The 19125-nt window shown below is 40.3% G+C and overlaps 1 protein-coding gene across 1 annotated transcript in view; it reads right to left on the bottom strand.

Moving 5' to 3' along the window:
• Positions 1-849: 849 nt before the first annotated feature.
• The window catches only part of LOC149452920 (uncharacterized), a 40075-nt gene continuing 21799 nt past the window's right edge, over positions 850-19125 (bottom strand). Inside the window, exons 6-7 of the mRNA XM_089688774.1 lie at positions 12647-12768; positions 850-3215 (exon numbers count right to left, since the gene is read on the bottom strand). Coding sequence (XP_089544900.1) covers positions 2535-3215; positions 12647-12768 — 803 coding nt within the window. The 3' untranslated portion in view covers positions 850-2534. The remainder of the gene's footprint in view (positions 3216-12646; positions 12769-19125) is intronic.

Here is a 19125-nt window from a genome sequence, read left to right as displayed (position 1 = left end):
ACATAAAAGGGGGAGTGGTGCCACAAGTGTTCAGCTGGTGACCGGCTAGAATAAAAAAAAAAAACCCACCCTGTCTTGGTTGTGACTTTTGGTTCGGTGGTTGTTATGGCAGCCTGGTGGTTGTTGGTCTTTGGAGGAGGTAAAATTCAGGGCTAATTGAAGGGTTGGGGACGCATCGGTGGTATGGTGTCCTTGGGTACATTCCTGTTACCGAGGGCTAAACTCAGAATATGGATAATAGAAGTTACTGCGGATAGTGAGGATTGTCTCCAAGCTGGTGTGTTGCAGCTGGGGGCCTAGTATATACAAGAGTTTTTTCTGTAGAAAATAATAAGATGTGTTTAGTGCTAGCAAGCTTTCTTCCTCTGTATCTGGTGTGGTCTCCTTTTATCATCTAGGTCGAGTTTGGGGGTGGTGGCCTAGCAGGCTTGGGTTAATGTTGGGAACCTTTATTCTACACTTGTTATGTAAATCTGCTAGTCTAACACTCCCCTCTCACCAGACTGACAATACCGCTGTCCAAAGGTGTCTGCTACCTCTTCATCCAGAATGCAGACATCCTAGGACAGGAAGTATGTTACTGGCAGGATCACTAGGTGAAATTAAGGCAAAAAAGCCTAAAAAAAGAAAATAATGCAGAAGGCACATCTAAGCATTGGTAAGCTGCAATGTACTCCATTTTTGGTTTTGGGTTTAATAGCACTTATTAGTGGATAGTAGGCACAGAGTAGGAGATAGTCAGAACACCTATCAGGTTTCTTGTCCCAGAACTACACCACCAGGGATTTCACACAAAGGAAGCAATACAAAATACATGTTACAGCAGGCACATATCAGGAATATGAAGTGTTAGGTTTACATATTCTTTAATAGTGTACAGTATTTAAGCAGGGGGCAGCGTTTATCACATCGGCACTGCTCTCTGCATTTTCACAGACCACCCACTATTGCAGAAAATTAGGAAAGGAAGAGGACCCTGCATGTCACATGACCGATCAGAAGACATCAGAAAAAGGTAAGTAAAGCAAAACAAACATACTGGGGGAGCCACTTGTGTCAGAGGGTGTCACTTATAGAAACAGTACAGAGCCTGGAGTTGGGCTTTAAATGCAACAAGTGGGAAAAACTGACCATGGCTTGAATTCAGTCTCTTTTAATCTATTTTACTGTAGCACTCAAACCTGAAAGAGGAGGGGCAGCACTTGGGGCCAATCAGGGGTATTGTATGTGCACATGCTGATAGGAAGAACGAGCAAAGGGATGTCCAATTCCAGGTTTGGAGCAAGGAGGTGACCTGGCTGTTGAAGTGATTCTAAAGGCTTAATGTGTTACTAAACCCAGGACCCTGCATTCACAATATCTGGTCTCCCACAGTACACAAAACATGGAAATGCAAATATTTTAGTAAATATAAATACTTTTTTCCCATCAGCAGTTAGAGCAGTCTTGTGACTTCTATCAGTGTCCAGCAGAGCACTGGTTAAAGCTTGTAGGATGAGTTTTTATACCCTGATTGTCCTATGAGGCTGCATAACCCCTGACCTTCTGTCTGGACAGCTGATTGGCCATGTGCTGATCACATGCACTCTTCCAATAAAAAAAAAACTCTTTAGCAATACACACCAAACTGAGCATGTCTAGCACAGACAGGATAAAACAGCCCTTTTACACAATACAGATTATTAACACCTTAGATTCCAGAGTGAGTATAACAAGCATGCTTTACTGCATATACAGACTGATTTTACTATTTTGGGTTTAGTAACACTTTAAGGTTTTAAATCTTAAATACCTACCTGGCTCCTCTCTTTATCCAGAGCAGACATTGGGAGTCACTAGCTTCTGCTGCTGTCAATCAAATCCTGGTGGGGGGCAGGGCTGAACCACATTATGTGTGTCAATGGACACACACTGTGCCCGGCTCAGGAGCAAGCCCACATGTCTTCCCCCATAACAAATGCTTGCAATGGGGGCAGGTACAGAAGAGGAGGGGCCTTGAGCACTGGCGGAGGACCCTGAGAATTTGAGGTTTAGGGCCATTCTGTGCAATACCATTGCACAGAGCAGCTGAGTATAACATGTTTGTTATTTTAATTAAAAAACATTTTGCTTTTAATAATAATGCTTTAAATGCATATGAAAATGTCATATTGCCAGGCTGAATGTGCTGCCTTTAGTAAGATAAACAGCTCCCTTATATGTATATGTATTTATATTGTGTGTGTATCTGTTTGTCTGCAGGTATTATTAAATAAAGGACTATGTTAACCAGATTTATATATTTTGAGAGCTGTACTGCTTTAGCGCATGCATTTGCTTTTTTACACCATCCTTCAAGAATATATTGCTAGTGCACAGTGTGCAAAATAAAGTGCTCTTGTGCTATACAGCTGGGATTCTTGTCATTGACCTTACAACCACATTGTCTGACAAAACACTGGGCATTTCATATGTACAGTAAATAAATGCCCACAAAATATTCTGAAGGTCCTTGATCTTCTTTAAAAGTAATTTGCATAGATAAATTAATAAGTTTAATATTGTAACCTGTATGGTTGTTCATAGTTGGAGGTTCCATTAGCAAATGACAATTGTGAATCTTCCACAGGGTACTGCAATCTATAGTGGTTACTACTATGTTCTGGTAAACTGTTTTCTGAGGCATTTTCTTCTACTGAGTCATTTGGAAGTCCAGGAAATATTACATCCAGCAGTAAAACTGGTGGATATGTTTCTGTACATTCTCCCTCTCCCACACCTTCGAAATCATCATTGACAACAACGCTTGACAAAAAGCCTGGTGATATACCGAGGCTACTGTCCATATTCGGAATTAGTTGAGAAACCATCTCTTGGAACTCCAACTGTGAGTTATTAGTAGTCTTGTTAAAAAGATCTGGAGTATGACTGGACCGATGTTCCATATTAATGTCTTCAAAAAAGTCTCCATAATGAACTGATAAGTCTGTTATTTCGTTGTTCTGCAGTGAATTAAAGAAGGCATTTGATAGCAATGGAGAGTCTGTGTTGGCGTTAGAAGTATGAGATTGACCGGCATAAGCTCTTGACGCAACATCCTTACTTTGATAAAGACATTCACTTAAATCCGAATAATTCATCAGTGGAAACATCCATGGGGAAAATCCCATAGTACAAGGACTGCATTTTTCCTTTCTTTCAGTTATTAACTGAATCCTGGATACCTTTTTTAACTCCTGTATTGATAAGAAAGAAATCACATTAAATATCATATATCATAAATCCTTAGAAAGGCATTTAATAATTCTACTATACTTCTATTTCTGTTTTACATTCTGTACTTAATGATTTCTAGTCAATAACCAATGGGAGTGGCACATTGACATTTAACCAATGTACAAATGTACCACAAATTACCTGTTTTTCATGTGAGGGCCCACTTTTTCTAGTTTTTGGGACCTTACCTTCTGGTTTGTAAATCTTTGAAGATGACAAGCAGATGGAGTTTCTATTAAAAGCATCCAATAATTCAAGGGCCCCAAAAATTGTTTGGTTCATATTTTGGTACCAACCCACAGATTACAGTATATATCTCTTGCCTATACTTCCAGGCAGATTCAAATTCAAATTCTGCAGTATTAAAGTGCAACTAAATCCTTTATTATGTTTCAGAGTGGAGAAGAGTCAGAACTTCTGTCAGGTTTGATTGCTGTAATTTCATCCTGTCCTGGTAACATATGTCTCTAAGACGCAATGGGGAAAATTTACTAAAACTGGTGCACTCAGAATCTGGTGCAGCATTGCACGGTAGCCAATCAGCTTCCAATTTTAACTTGTTCAATTAGGCTTTAGCAATGAAACCTGGAAGCTGATTGATTTCTATGCAGAGTTGCACCATATTTTGCATGCTCCAGTTTTAGTAATCAAACTCCAAAGTGAACGGATATCCCACCATTGTTTTTAAAATATGAGATTAAGAAACATATTGTCTTTTTTTTAGAAAGGAGGGATTTCTCTTCACTTTGGGGACATTTCCACTCACTTCCTGTTGTATCTCTGAGATAGGAAGAAGGTAAAATTTCCCCAACCAGAAGAGTGAAAAATTTAATCAATAAAGATGGCCCCTTTATAGTATGAAATACTACATTACAAACATTCACATTATGAAATAAACAGTGATGCTGTACATTCAAATCTTTAGAAAATGTTTATGGTACATGGCATGGCATGTTCAAAGTGAATATTATCACACTCGCCATAAGGTGCTTTGCACACTAAAGTGGCAAACAGGAAAATAGCACATGCCCAAAAATGTCAAGAACTTGTTCTTGACACAGTTTAGTGCACCAAATCGCCACATTGCACTACATCCTCAATCTATTACCATAGCTGATAATAAAAGGTAGACAGACAATCTCCTAAATGGAGGGGCAGGGGTTCCTCATACGCAACTCATCCTAGACAAAGAGATATGCATTTTCCAGTGCAGCTGCAAATGCATTCTCTTCTTCCTTCTCCTCCAAAGCTAATCTCACAGTTTCCCTGCAAACTGGCAGTGAGGAGTTGGCGGAGGAGCTGGCAAGATGGCAGACTATACCTGGCTGCCAAAGAATGTAGAGGATGAACATTATGGAGAGCCATAAGAGCAGTTCAGGATGATATCATTCAGGAGCATAAGCAGCTTGCAGAGTAGTGGAGAGAACAGCCTGCCAGATATGTCATACACCTATGTGTTGGTACTTGGTGTTGGCCATGCCACACCAGATGCACCTGCAGCAAAGTCATTAATGGGTATTTGTGTGATGATGGGATGAGCACAGGCTCTGAGGATCTTTTCATCGTGTGAGTGGCTCCTAATTCAGGATGCATGTACCATCTCATCACCATTGAAACAGGGGATCTGAATGGTAAACCATGACAAGGTAGGGATTAGTGACATGATCCCTTTGGTGTTTCTGCTGGACCTCATGCTGCGTGGTGTAATAGACTGGGCACTGGAGGCAGACCACCAGATCCTCAGACTGCTGAAATTATGAGCAGTGGTGGTGGCTGCCTCAGTGATGCTTTTAAATTGTTTTTCAGAACACACCAAACATGCCTAGCAATGGCTAAATCATATGATCTCAAATTACATAGGGTCCAGGACAGATGCAAACACTTTTCAAACTAAGGGCTCCAAGGACTGCTGGCTAAAGCTTGCACAGCACTCAGTAGAGCTTGTCAGAGTGGTGAGCATTCAGTGCAGTGGGTGATAGAAAAGCTCACCTGTCCCCTGACACAGCTGACTGACCAGTTCTGGATTACAATGATAACCCCTGCAGCTGATGCCAATGACTAAACTTTTACTTGTAACCCACCCCCACCCCCCCAAAAAAAATACAAAATTATAACTAACACCATATTCTGCTGCTAACCTGCAACCATTACCGCAACCTTCCATTGCTACTGGCCTGCTGCCATTTCCACCTACTGCCACTGTTTTTGTCCTACCATCATTAACACTAGTTACAATTACCAGCTCTTCCCACTGCTGCGATCTGACAACATTATCAGCTACTTCCACTGCTTCTAGCCTGCTGCCATTAACATCTCCTGCCACCAGTCGTGGCCTGCTACTATTACCATTTTTGGCCACTGCTGTTTACCTGTAACCATTACCAGCTCCATCCATCACTGCTGGCCTGCCACAATCACTATCTATTTCCACCACTACTGGCCTGTCATCATTGCCATCCCATGCCACTCCTGTTTACATGCCACCATTAGCAGCTTCTGCCACCATACCTAACTCCTGCCACCACTGCTGACCTGCCACTATTACTAGCTCCTGTCACTTCTGATGACCTGTCACCAATACCATTTCATGCCACCAGTGCTGGCCTACTAGAGGCGTAACTAGAACCTTCAAGGCCCCAGTGCAAGAAACCAAAAAAAGGGCTCTCATAACCACCAGCTGGTTGGAAAGCCAGGGCCCGGTCGCAAGTGCGACCTTTGAGACCCTGTTTCCCCACTGCCTACTACCATTATGAGCTCAAACATCCTCTACTGCCTAATCAGGTGTTTTGGCATTGTAAAGGTGCCACACAGTTTACTCACCTGGTGCATCAGCTGAAAATGTAAACTTTTTTTCTGAGGCGTAAATCCTGTATTGTTCTTGAAAATCTCTAGCCTATTCCAGTCATCAGGCACTGTAAAGGTGCCACACCTAATGTTTATGCAGCTGAACATGCAAACTCTCTAATGTTTGCTGCAATCAAAAATATTTGTGCCTACTGTTTCTCAGAAATAGTACAGTGTCGTGATTTCTGGATAAAAACATGCCTCTCCCCATGAAACCGTGGCCTAGTAAAATTGCTTACATACTGCGCATTGAGTCAGAATAATATTTCAGTTTTTTTTCTGTGCAACAATACACTCAATTTTTGCAAAGCAGGGAGAAGGAACAAATACATATTTAGTAGAAAGCACACACATTACACAGTTAACCCTTTGATCACCCCTAGATGTTAACCCCTTCCCAGCCAGTGTCATTAGGACAGTAAGAGTGTATAGTATTATCACTGATCACTGCATTAGTGTCGCTGGTGATAGAAGTGTAAGTTAGTGCACTTTCCAGTCCACATCAGTTAGTGTCAGATTGCCCGCCAAACTATCACAGTCTCACTATAAGTTGCTGAATCACTGCCATTACTAGTATGAAAGAAAACCAAATGAAAAATTCCAGGTATTCACACCATAGTTTGTAGATGCTATAACTTTCAGGCAAACCAATCAATATACACTTATTTGGATTTTATGTTACTAAAGACATGTAGCAGAATACATTTTGAACTAAAATTTATGAAGACATTTGATTGTTTTTATTTTTATTGGATATATTTTTTAATAGCAGAAAGTAAAACTTTTTTTTCAAAATTTTCAGTCTTTTTTGGTTTATATAATAAAAACCCAGTGGTGATCAAATACCAACAAAAGAAAGCTCTATTTGTGTGAAAAAAAAATTATACAAATGTCATTTGGGCACAATGGTGCATGACCGTGCAGTTAAAATAGCGAAGTGTTACATAGTCAAAAACGGCCTGGTCATGAAGGGGTAAAAACTTCAGCAGCTGAAGTGATTAAAGTTCTTACATAGTGTGCACAGAGTCAGTACAAAGTTTCTGCTATTTTTTTGGGTGAAATAATTCCATCTAATTGTGATTTCTTTGATTTAAAGCTGCTTCTGTCTACTGCTAAAATTGCAGCCTACTGAAAATGTTTACATACTAAATAGGGGGTCTGTAAAATATTTCTGACTTTTTGCCTCTTAAATAATTAACTCTAGTTTTATTACATTATAGAACCTCCACGGTCTCTGAATTTGTTGCCTAGTAAAAAAGACTGACATAGTATGTTGGAGTCTGCTCAATGGTTCTGGTTTTTATCCTCCAAATAATGTATATTGTAGATTTTATTTCAAAATAAATCCTGCCTGGTCTCTTCCCCTGAAAATGTGGTCTAGTGAAAAAGGTTGACAAAGTATACATAGAGACTGTACAATATATCTTGCTTTTGTCTCAAAACAATACTCTAATTTTTGTTTATTTTTTTCCACAATAAAAGCTGGTCCATCTCTTCATTTTAAATAGTTTACAGTTTCTGGATGTTGCCTCTGAAAAAATACACTACAATTTTTGCTTTACAAATAAAACTGCCTCTCCTTATTACAATAAAGCGCAATCGAGTTGCTTACATACTCTCTAGCCACTGTACTATATGTGTGGCTAATATCTCTAAAATATGTCACTCTTATTTAAATTTCAAGAAAACACTACCCCCTCTCTGGAATGAGGGGTTGTGGTTTGGAAGTGTTTTTGTGCATGCTGTTTTTGTGACAATACACTGTGGTGCTATATTAAAAAGGAGATTTCAAGCGATGCTATGAAATTGTTTTCACACTGGCCAATCAGTATGCTGAGGGCTTTAACTTTATTATTTTAAGAATAAACTTTATCTTTCCTATTACTTTTTGACCTGCAGTGGCTGCTAATAGTGGTGGCTGCCAAATCAGGCCTGTTACCACTGGGTAAAAAATCAGGTGTCATTACCAAATCTACCTGAAAAGCATTTTTTTTGTTGAAATTAATCAGATTGGAGTCATGCTGCTGTATTTAAACCAAGCTAAAAGCATAAATAAAAAATCAAGTACATATCCAAAATATATCATGCCAGAATATGGTGCCACTGATGCTGTCCACGAGAATCATACTGTTATGTAATACCGCATACAGCTTAAGGGTAGACTCACACCATGTGTGGTGGGACTACATTGGGCGACTATTCCAGTGCAGTCTCACCGCATGACAAGGCAAAATGCCTTGCCCCTAGTGTGACTCATTCACACCACTGTGTGAATGAGTACTGCATGCCGGCTGATAGAACTTTATTAAAAGTCACTGTGTGACATTTCAATAAAGTTCTTAAAAAAAAAAGTGAACACCGTGATGCAGCCGCTGGTGTGAATGTACCCTTAAGGCATCTCCAAGCATCTAATGAAAAGGTTATTGGATTTACTAAAGGCACTTAGACTGTGCAATTTGCAGGTGCAATTGCTGCAGAGCTTAGTAAATAAGGGGAAGCTCTGTTCACTCACATCATCCAACCATGTGTAAGCAAAAATGCTGTTTTTTTCATGTCCTTGCATGTAATTGAGTATTCTTTGCAAAGTGAAGCTTCATCTCATTTGGAGCAACTGCACGTACAAGTTCACATTTTATTTGCCTTTACTAAATCCACCCCATTGTGTTTTCCCATGTTGCCCTCATAGGTGCATAAAAACAGACTATCTACAATATATTTTTTTATTTTATTTTATTGGTACATGATGGCAGTGCCCAACTCCCTTTGCCCATTTTTGACATTCTCTTGACAATTAGATTTGATTTTCAATATTTGCTCCAAATAGACTTCAGTAGGGTCCAAAATAAAGTTTACAATTTTCAGAATTTATGATGGGTTCAATGACTGTCCGACACAACCAGTCTCAGACCAAAACGCTCATCCCTATTTAGGGTATTTTCATATACATGTATCTAGGGCATTAGTCGAATGGATGGCTCAAACTCAACAGCTGTTCTTGTACAAGTGACTTCATCCACTGTTGTATAGGGCAGGCATGTCAAACTCAAATCAAACAGTGGGCCAAAGTAGGTGAAATACATCTTCACGGAGGCCACATTATATCTAGTACTTTGGCAAGGATTAATAATATCCCAGAGAAAAGGTTTCAAAAAAAATTTTCTGAAATACTGAGCTACAGAATAAGGTACAGAAAAGTAACTTCTATCAACAGGAAATCAGCTGGGGCCTTGTTCAATTTACATTCATGAACCACTGAGAGCCACAAAGAAGGAGCAAGAGGGCTACATGTGGCCCCAAAAGACTACCAGTATGACATTTCTGATATGGAATAATGATTACCAAAATACACACACACACACACACACACACATATATATATATATATATATATATATATATATATATATATATATAATATTTCAAGCTAATTGTCTGTAAAAGAAAAATGTAGATCTCTCTAGAATGATACATGTGTTATGAATGCAAAAAGACCAGTTCTGCCACTACCCTACCCAAAGAACATGTTTGACCTGCTGAAGAATTCGCAATCAGAACATGTATCCGTGATCAGTAGGAGAAGGAGAACTGGTTCTTGAAAATCATAGCTTTATCAGTCAAAGCAGCTGTTAAAATGAAACACAATTTCAAAGCACCCAGTTCTAAAATGTAAAAGACTAAACTAATAGTTTTACGTAATATAGCAGCATCCACACATGTACTGTAGGATACCCAACACTGGCGGTGATTTATTTTTACAAAGCAAATACATATTTGCACAGTTGTACTGACCAGTATTCCAGCATTTCTCTCTTTTATCTCAGTTTCCCTACCTCTTCAGCTAACTTGATTAAAGTGCTGACAGATGGGAAAATATGGACATTCTCAGGCTCCCAACATCCTCCTTTACAACTTATGATGTCATCCGTTGTTAGGATGCCTGCAGCTGGCGCACATAGTGCCCAATGTTGTAATGCTGCACTATAAAAACCTTTGGCAGACGTGATCTACTTGCTGGCTTGTTGACAATTTTTGGGCAATTTGGATACAGTTTTTGGCGATTTTGCCAAGGCACCCCAGTAGAACCCAGAAGGCACCTCAGAGTGCCATGGGGAACTGCTTGATAAAGTCTGGTTTAAATATATGACAAGGCATTGCAAACTAAAAAAAAAACAACTTTAAGATTCATATTTCAGGTAAATATTTCTCTTCACATGCCCTCTGCCTCGGTGGATATAGATCTATAGCAGCAGTAAACTAACAGCATTCTGGTGAATATATGTGACTTCTTTAGAACAAATAAAGCCATGGGCATTATATAATTCCACAGATGGTTTAAATAAGTTTTGCTAATAAACAAAATTGAGAGGTGTATCTCCTTAGAGGGGCATGCCAACAGCAATGAAAATCTGACTGGGGTTCTAACTATCCCCCCAAAAAGTTTTGTCTTTAGACACTCTTTAAAGACTAACATATTCAGGGTGTAACACATAATAGGTTACAGAGGCAGCAGCCCCTCACTCCCTGATCCCCTATTGTGCCAGCAAGCCAGGTATCCCCCCCCCCCCACACTCGCTGTGAATGGGAGAACTGCAAGTACCTTCAGCCTTTGCGGCTGTTGACTTGTAGTTCTAAATGAACTACCAGGGCATGGTTGAGCACTCTAGGCAGTTCATTATTGCTTCAAATCAGTGTGTAACTGCCTGCTTGTATGAGGTATGGGCAGACAGCTTACACTGACAGTCTGCAAGAGCCCTGCATAGCACCTGTGATCTGCTGATCACGGGTGCAATGCTTTACATTGCTGCACTTGTACCTTTGTAAAAAAAATAATAAGTGCACATCTTTTTTTGCAGGTAAAAAAATTAGCATTTGTTAAATTATTTACAAAGGTGAACTTATCCTTTCAATTTCTTCTGCCTTATCATTGCAGCCTCTTCTCATGCGGTCACATGTCCTCTGACATCATCAAGTACAATGCACGTCTTGCATTGGGTGTGAAGATGCTGAGATATAGTCCACAAGTAAAAGCAAAGGGAAGAAGAGGAGAGGGCCTGCTACCAGGTGAGCATAGGATCAGGTAAGTGAAACAGCTTTTTCCGGTACCCTAGACTTAAACAAGCATTTATCCCTTGTAGTGCAGAGGCAGTCCAACTGCTGGGGAGGATGTTTGTATTCCTCGTAGAGAGGCTTTAGAACTCCTGTCAGTTTAATTTTTGTGCACAGTGGTGAAATGTACAGAAAGTGAGAACAGATCTCTAGAAACTAGATTAATTGCAGCACTACCTGCCTGGGGTCTGCATGTTCTGCCTGTGCCTGCATGGGTTTCCTCTGGGTTCTCTGGTTTCCTCCTACACCCCAAAGACATGCTGGTAGGTTAATTGGTTCCTGTCTAATTGGCCCTAGTATGTGTATGCATGAATGTGAGTTAGGGACCATAGCTCGTTAGCTCCTTGAGGGTTAGGGACTGATGTGAATGTCCAATATATATGTAAAGTGCTGCGTAAATTTATGGCACTATATAAGTGTCTAAAATAAATAATAATAATTGCCCTTTTAAACATTCTTCCCCATAAACAGTGTTCCCACTGGAAGATTTTCTCTCTATTCTTGCATGGAGGACAACTGTAAACATTTGGAATTCCCATCAGTTTTTGCTTTGGCAACAACAGTCAACTGATCAAATAGAGATGGTGAATCTGTAAAGTGGGACATAGACAGAAAAAAAACCTTGACAGTAGTTATAACTTCTACAAAAGCATAATTACTATGTCCAGTTTGCAAGAATGTCTATCATTACCTTGACTCAAATTAAGACTGCCTGCCCTGCTGCCTATGAAGCCAGCACCATCTTAGATTTTGGTGCTGACGTCCTAGTTGGTCCTCTTGTGGGAACATGCGTTTATGCTAGAGTGGGACATCACCTTGACAAGTGATTAGATTATGGCACTGTTCTGCAGTCACTGTGCATGCGCTAGTCCGAGTCAGTAGGGGAAAAAGCAAAGGAATAAAAAACAAAAATATGTTTGTTCTGGATGCTGTGAAATATATCAATGGATGGTATTGTTGGGCATTTTGGGAAAAGCCAAAGTTTAACTGGTGAGTTTACTTATGCTTTAACAGAAAAAAATTGGCTATACATATACTTTAACCAGAAATGTGTAATACTTAGAGTAAAGTAAGCAAGAAGTAAATGTTTACATTTAACCAGAAAAAAATCACACGACCAACACAATTTCAGCACAAAACTACAAGATTTTCTGCAATTTAAACACACATAAAAGAATTAGAAATAAAAACTCATTTATAAACACTGCAACCCTTTAGCATATCATAGTTAAGCAGATCTGAATCAGCAATCAAAAAGGCTTTTCGGTATGAAAGGCTTGAATCAGTATGAAACAATACTGGACAGTCTTTCATTAGTTTTTCTTTAGTTAGATGCTAATAAATTGGTAGTTTCACATATACCAAAAAATCTAAATGCAAAAATGTTTTGTTTAGCCTTTCTTTTTTAAATAGATATCAGTGCGGTCTCATAGATACTTACTAAAGAGCTTGGTGTTTTTGCTTGTTGTCGAACATATTTACAGCTGAGGTAAAGCATCACTGTACCCAGCACAGCAGCAAAAATGGTCATGAGACTGACTATCAATGTGACCAATGAAAGATCTGTAAATAAACAAAAGAAAATCATAATTCATAGGACAAAAGACTTAACAATACCTTCAGCTTAACCTATTAATTATACATGAGCAAGTAGAATGTTATGGTTGCTGCAAAGTTGGAATTTCCATACCAGGAACAATGGTGAGAAGATCATTTTGTCATCTATAAAATAAAATTTGCATAGATGTCCATGTGCTCTTACATTAGGGCACTCTTGAATGGATAGAAATATGGAAATTGGCAAAGTTCAGCCTTGAAGTTAGGGAAATCTAGCACCCAACAACAGAGTGAACATTTTGAAGAGAAACATTGAAGGGTTTTGTGGCTAAAAAAATAGGTAATCACAGGCATCTTGTGGTATCAGGAATTTTACCAATAAAAGTTTCCTTTAACTGCCTCCCGCCCACCCACCATATAGTAATATGACGGACGCAAGGTGCTTCTCTTGTTCTGGGAGGACATCATATGATGTCCTCCCATTCTAACCGCGCATGCACAGCTCCCAGAGCTCGCAGCGCGGCGATCGGCGGTGCGCTGTGTCCCTTGGACACAGTGGATCACCGATCCACGGAAAGAGACGAACATGTCAGTTCGATCATGTGATCAGCTGTGTCCAATCACAGCTGATCACATGTAAACAGGGAAATGCCGGTTATCAGCATTTCTCTCCTCACAAGCTGTCACGCTGACAGCTCGTGAGGAGAGGAGAGCCGGTAATCGTCATTCCTCGGAGGGGACATGTACAGAGATCATCAGAGCACTGATGATCAGTGTGCCCTGATGATCTGTGCAGCCCCAGCAGCGCCACCTGTCAGTGTCCATCAGTGCCAGCTCTGTGCTCATCCATGCCACCTGCCAGTGCCCATCAGTGCCACATCAGTGCCACATATCATTGCCCATCTGAGCTGCCTTTCAGTGTCACCCATCAGTGCCAGTCAGTGCCACCTATCAATGCCAGTCAGTGCCACCTATCACTGCTGCCAATCATTGCCACCTATCAGTGCCAATCAGTGCCTGTCAGTGATGCCTAGCACTGCCGTTTAACAGTGCCAGTCAGTGCCACCTAACAGTGCCAGTCAGTGCCACCTATCAGTGCCGCCTATCAGTGCCATATATAAGTGCTGCCTTTCAGTGCCCATCAGTGATGCCTGTCAATGCCCAACAGTGCCACCTACCAGTGCCTCCTCATCAGTGCAGCCTATCAGTGCCCACCACTGAGGGCCTGAGGCAACCGCTCCCACCCCCTCTCCTGCCTGGTGAGTGCTGAAGGGGCAGAGCAGAGAGCGGTGACTGCAGTCTCCACACTCTGATCAGAGAGGACCTGAGAACTGAGCAATCAGCAATCATGTGATTTAGGTGAGCATGCGTGTTTGTTTTTTTTTTGTTCTTAAATCTTCTCCTTTGACCAATTTTGGGCTGCCTGCCCTCAATATACTGCAGATGAATGGCAGCAGGATTAGTAACATACCCATATGTCACTGGTCCTTTGTCAACACAGAGGGGCACGCAACCCCCCCCCCACGTCTGCTGTGTCCACCGGACCCAGCAGAATGAGAACCTCAATAATTGGGACCCGGTGATTACATGATCACAATGACAACAAAGCTTTTATGAATCAATCTGGTTCACAAAAGCTTTGCTTCTGTTCCTGGAGAGCTGTGATTGGTCATGAGCTTAACACATTCATGAGCAGCGCAAAGCAAGCTTTGCATTGCAAAGCAATGATCTTCAATGCTCCTGCAATGCAAAGTGTAAAAAAAAATCCCTGATCACCCTACCAGTGTAGTACAATGTTGTATATGTAAACATAATTTAAAAAAGGCAAAATAAATAATTAAAAAGAAAATTTTAAATTCACCTCCACCCCCATCCCCATGCTCGCACGCAAAGGCAATTGCAAGCGGCGATCCCACGGCGGTATGTAAACAGAAATTGCACCATGCATGTGAGGTATAACCACAAATGTCAGATTGAGGGCAGTAATTCTTGACCTCTTGTGCAAGTCTAAAGTGGTGACCTTTAAAGGCTTTTAAAGTGTTGCCTATGGATATTACAAATTTATGTATTGGTCGCCATTGTACAGGCATGCACAAATCTAAAGCATGTCATGTTTGGTATCCATTTACTCAACGTAACATCGCTTTTTATATTTTATCAAGCAATTGGGCAATATATTGTGTTTTTGTGCATTAAAATTCTAAAAAGTGTATTTTTTCTCAAAAAATTGTGTTTGAAAAATCGCTGAGCAAATACTGCGTGACGTAAAAAAAAGTTCAACACCCACCGTTTTATTCTCTGGGGCCTCTGCTTTAAAAATATATAATGTTTGGGTTCAAAGTAATTTTCTAGCGAAAAAAAATTTTTTTTCAAGTAAACAAAAAGTGTCAGAATAGGCTTGCTTTTCAAGTGGTTAGAAAAGTGGGTGATGTGTGGCTATCAGCTTCTAATGTTGTCTCTGAAATGTCAGGATAGTGGAAGTACCCCCAAAAAATAAAAGACCCCTTTTTGGAAAGTAGACACTCCAAAGTATTTGCTAAGAGGCGTGGTGAGTATTTTACGTATCTTATTTGTTGCCACAAGTTTTTGGAAAACGAAGAAAGAAAATTAAAATTTATTTTTTCTTTTCTTTTATCCTTTTTCAAAACTCTGTGACAAAAAGGATAACTGCTAAACACTCACCATTCCTCTTATCAAATTCCTTGGGGTGTCTACTTTCCAAAAAGGTTTTTGTATTATCCTGGCAATTTAGGGCCTCAGAAACTGTCATAGATAGTGAGGAAGTAATATGAGGAAATATGAACTTTGAAAGCCTGGAGGTGGTCATTGGATTTTGGGGGTGCGTATGTGGCTAGGCTGCCAAAAAGCCTCTCACATGTGGTATCTCCATACTCGGGAGAAGTAGCAGAATGTGCTTTGGTGTGTTATTCCACATATACCCATGGCATGCATGAGCAATATATCATTTAACTGACAACTTTGTTTAAAAAAAAATTAGTAATTTTCCAAAAATTTGTGGCAAAAAATAAAATGTTCCATGGACTCAACATGTCTCTCAGCAAATTCCTTGGGGTGTCTGCTTTCCAAAAAAGGGTCATTTGGGGGGGGGGGGTTGTACTGCCCTGGCATTTTAGCACCTCAAGAAATGTGATAGGCAGTCTAAAAGTAAACAAAACAAATAACAGAAAGGGAGGGGCATCATGGGGTGGTGGCAGGTGGGTGAAATAACTGACATAGAAAATGTTTTTCAGGCTTATTCAGTAACTTTCACAGTACATTTGTCTCTTCTGTAATTTGAAAATAATGCAACAATACTACATTTCAGCATTTGGTGAGGCATGTATCTCCAAGACAAAGGTGACGTTAACATGGGTGTAACCTTAAATATTTATATATATTGTCATATGGAGGCCCCAAGATCACCAACAAGCAACTTTTAAAAGTAAATATTCTTTATTGGTCTCTCAAAAAAGGAAAATACAAATAGCTTTCTTCAGCAAAAGTAAAGTAAACTATTCACAGTCCTGGTATAAAAAATATTATACAACACTGCTCACTGCCAGGCTCTCTGTCCCAAACTGGGATTTGGGGTTCCCACTTGTTTCAGGGTACAGGACTAGCAGCAGGAGCTTAGCAAAACCAGAGTCTCGGTCTCCAGGTATCCACCCTTGTTCATGGCTGTGAACCACTTCACACTACCTCACAGACCCCTGCTTTTTCCTTCCTGCTGCTTTTCAAGACTCCCTTGCATGTGGCTTAACCCCCTCAGTACCAGAGTCTCTGTAGTCAGGGTTTAGAGGTGCTTTTCCCACCTAAAGGTCTCTCCGAACAGTTGATGGGTCCCTAATGAGGACTTAGCAATGCAAAGAGTACTGGAAATCAGTTCTCTTCTCTCTGACCAGACTACCCTAGAACACCTCACCCTGCACCCTGAGTACTGACAATGTCTCTTGAGATAACTCTTAAATGAGCCACAATCCAAATAGCAGGGAAATATACTTGCCTTTCAGGACACACTCCCGGTGTCCTGTACAATATATACACTGATCAGCCCTAACTTTTTGACCACTCACCTTGTATTTAGTAGGTCCCCTTTGACTGCTAAAAAAGCCCTGAGCTTTTGTGACAAGTATGCCACTAAACCTCTGCAAGTATGCTATCTGCCACCAAGCCGTCAGTAGTATATTCTTTAAGTACTCTTATTTGCAAGGTGGGGCCTCCATGGATTTGACTTATTTTTCCAGCACTTCCTACAGAGGCTCGATTGGATTGATATCTGGATAACGCGTAGGCCAAGTCAACACCTCAGAGTTGTCATTTTGTTCTTCAAACCACTCTTGAACAATTTTTGTAGTGTGGCAGGGTGCATTATCCTGCTGAAAAAGGCCACTACCATCAGGTATTACTGTTTCCATGAAGGGGTGTATTTGGTCAACAACGATGTTTAGATAAGTGGTACATGTCAAAGTAACATCCATATGAATGGCAGAACCAAAGTTTCCCTGCAGAACAACGACCAAAGCATCACAATGCTACTGTTGGCTGGCCTTCACGTACTGCCTAACATATCCCACTGACTTTCAGATGCCATTGTAACAAGATAATCAATGATACTGTCAGTGGTTGTACAGTTAGAGCTGATCGATATATGCTACATATACTGTATATATTGGTCATTTTAGGTAAAATTCCATTTTGTGTGACTGTTAGAGAAGTGGTCAGCATATTTGCTAGAAGTGATAGAAATGTTTGTTTGTCATATATACAAGTAAACACTCTCTCAAGGTAACTTAATGCCCTACCTTCATTTAGTTAGAGAAACAGTTAATTTATAAGTGTTTGTTTTAACTACCTTCACCCAGCCTATAGTTAAATGACAGCCAGGCAGGAGTTTTCTAATCCTGGGTGAACGGAATACGTCTACCGGACAGTGGAGTTCGTTGTACTGGGCTGACTTCGGTACCTTGTGACCAATCACAGCAATCACATGTCAAATGTACTTTGCTTTTGTACGTGCTTTCATTCATAGCTATTCATTGTGTATTATTGTGATGTGATTATGATTGGTCACAGTGATCATATGGTACAGACAGGGCCAATAACAGTGCACCTGTAACATGTTATAGCTGTGCCCCGTCACAGCTATCACCATTATAGCATTCATAAAAATTATTGCTTATAACAGTGATCATCATACTGCTACTTTTTTTCAGCTTTCTCAGCTGCAAGATTCTCTGCTTGGAAATGTGTCTAGAAAAGGCAAAGAAAGTAGAGTATGAAAAAAAAAATGAAAAGACATCTTTTATATTGAAATGTCTAATGTAATAATGCAAATCAAAAGCATAAATGGGTCTTTTCAATAGTTAGCCAACCTAAACTGGGGGATATTATTACATAACTTTTTATCAATGATACCCAAAAACAGGGAAATGCACTGTACCAATGCTTTTGACAAAAACTATAAAGTCTGTTGCAGTTTGTGTAATTATATGACACAGAGAAATAACGAACTTGTTATCTGTTATACTCATCTGCCATGTGCAATGGTTTTGCACAGACTGAATCGTATTCTCCTCTTCTGGGGTTCTCAGCCAGAGCTCTGGGCTCCTTCTCTTGTCCGAGTGCCACCATAGGAAGCCGCTTCCTGTGGTGGCACACATGCAGACTCAATCCCAAACCATGTGTGTCTATTGACACAGACGGTGAGGCTCGACCCCGTCCCCCACTCCCCCATCACTGGATTTGAATAACAGCAGCAGGAGCCTGTCAGGAGGAAGAGAGAGAGAGAGAGAGCAGTGCTATTGAATTGAGATCAGGCTCAGGGAGCAATTTCGGGGTTCGGGGAAGGGAAATCCACATCATTTTTACCTTAATGCAGAGAATGAATGATGTTATACCCCTAACATCTCACCTGGATGCAAGGGCAAGTGAAATTGACAATAGAAATCGGAAGTGACATTCTCCTTTCCAGAATATTGTATTCAAGCAGCCACAGCACACGCGGCTGCCTGAATACATGAACAGTGACTGCATCTGATTGGATGTAGACACTTTTAGGCCAAATATTTCCCATCTGGCACAGTTGATCTTTAAATCAACTTTTGTTGAGCAAGGTGATGCTGACAGAGCCTCTCATTGCTTGAATTTTATGTTCTCGGCAAAAATCTGCTAAAATTCAAGCTGTCTATGGCCAACTTAAGTAATTTTTTCCAATTGATTGCACAGGCAGCATTACTTAGTATTAAATTGAATGCCACTCGCATGTGCTCTTGGACTGGAAATATTCATCATATTTTCAGGTGTTAACTCTTCAGATGAGTACATACAGCTGTCAAATCAAGTTAATTTTATTTTTGCTCTGTA

Source organism: Staurois parvus, unplaced genomic scaffold (assembly GCF_062004578.1).
Source record: "Staurois parvus isolate SC_StPar_1 unplaced genomic scaffold, SC_StPar_1.0 ptg000454l, whole genome shotgun sequence".
Lineage (NCBI taxonomy): Eukaryota > Metazoa > Chordata > Amphibia > Anura > Ranidae > Staurois > Staurois parvus.
Note: the sequence above shows the minus strand (reverse complement) of the source record. Positions and strands in the feature narration are given on the sequence as shown.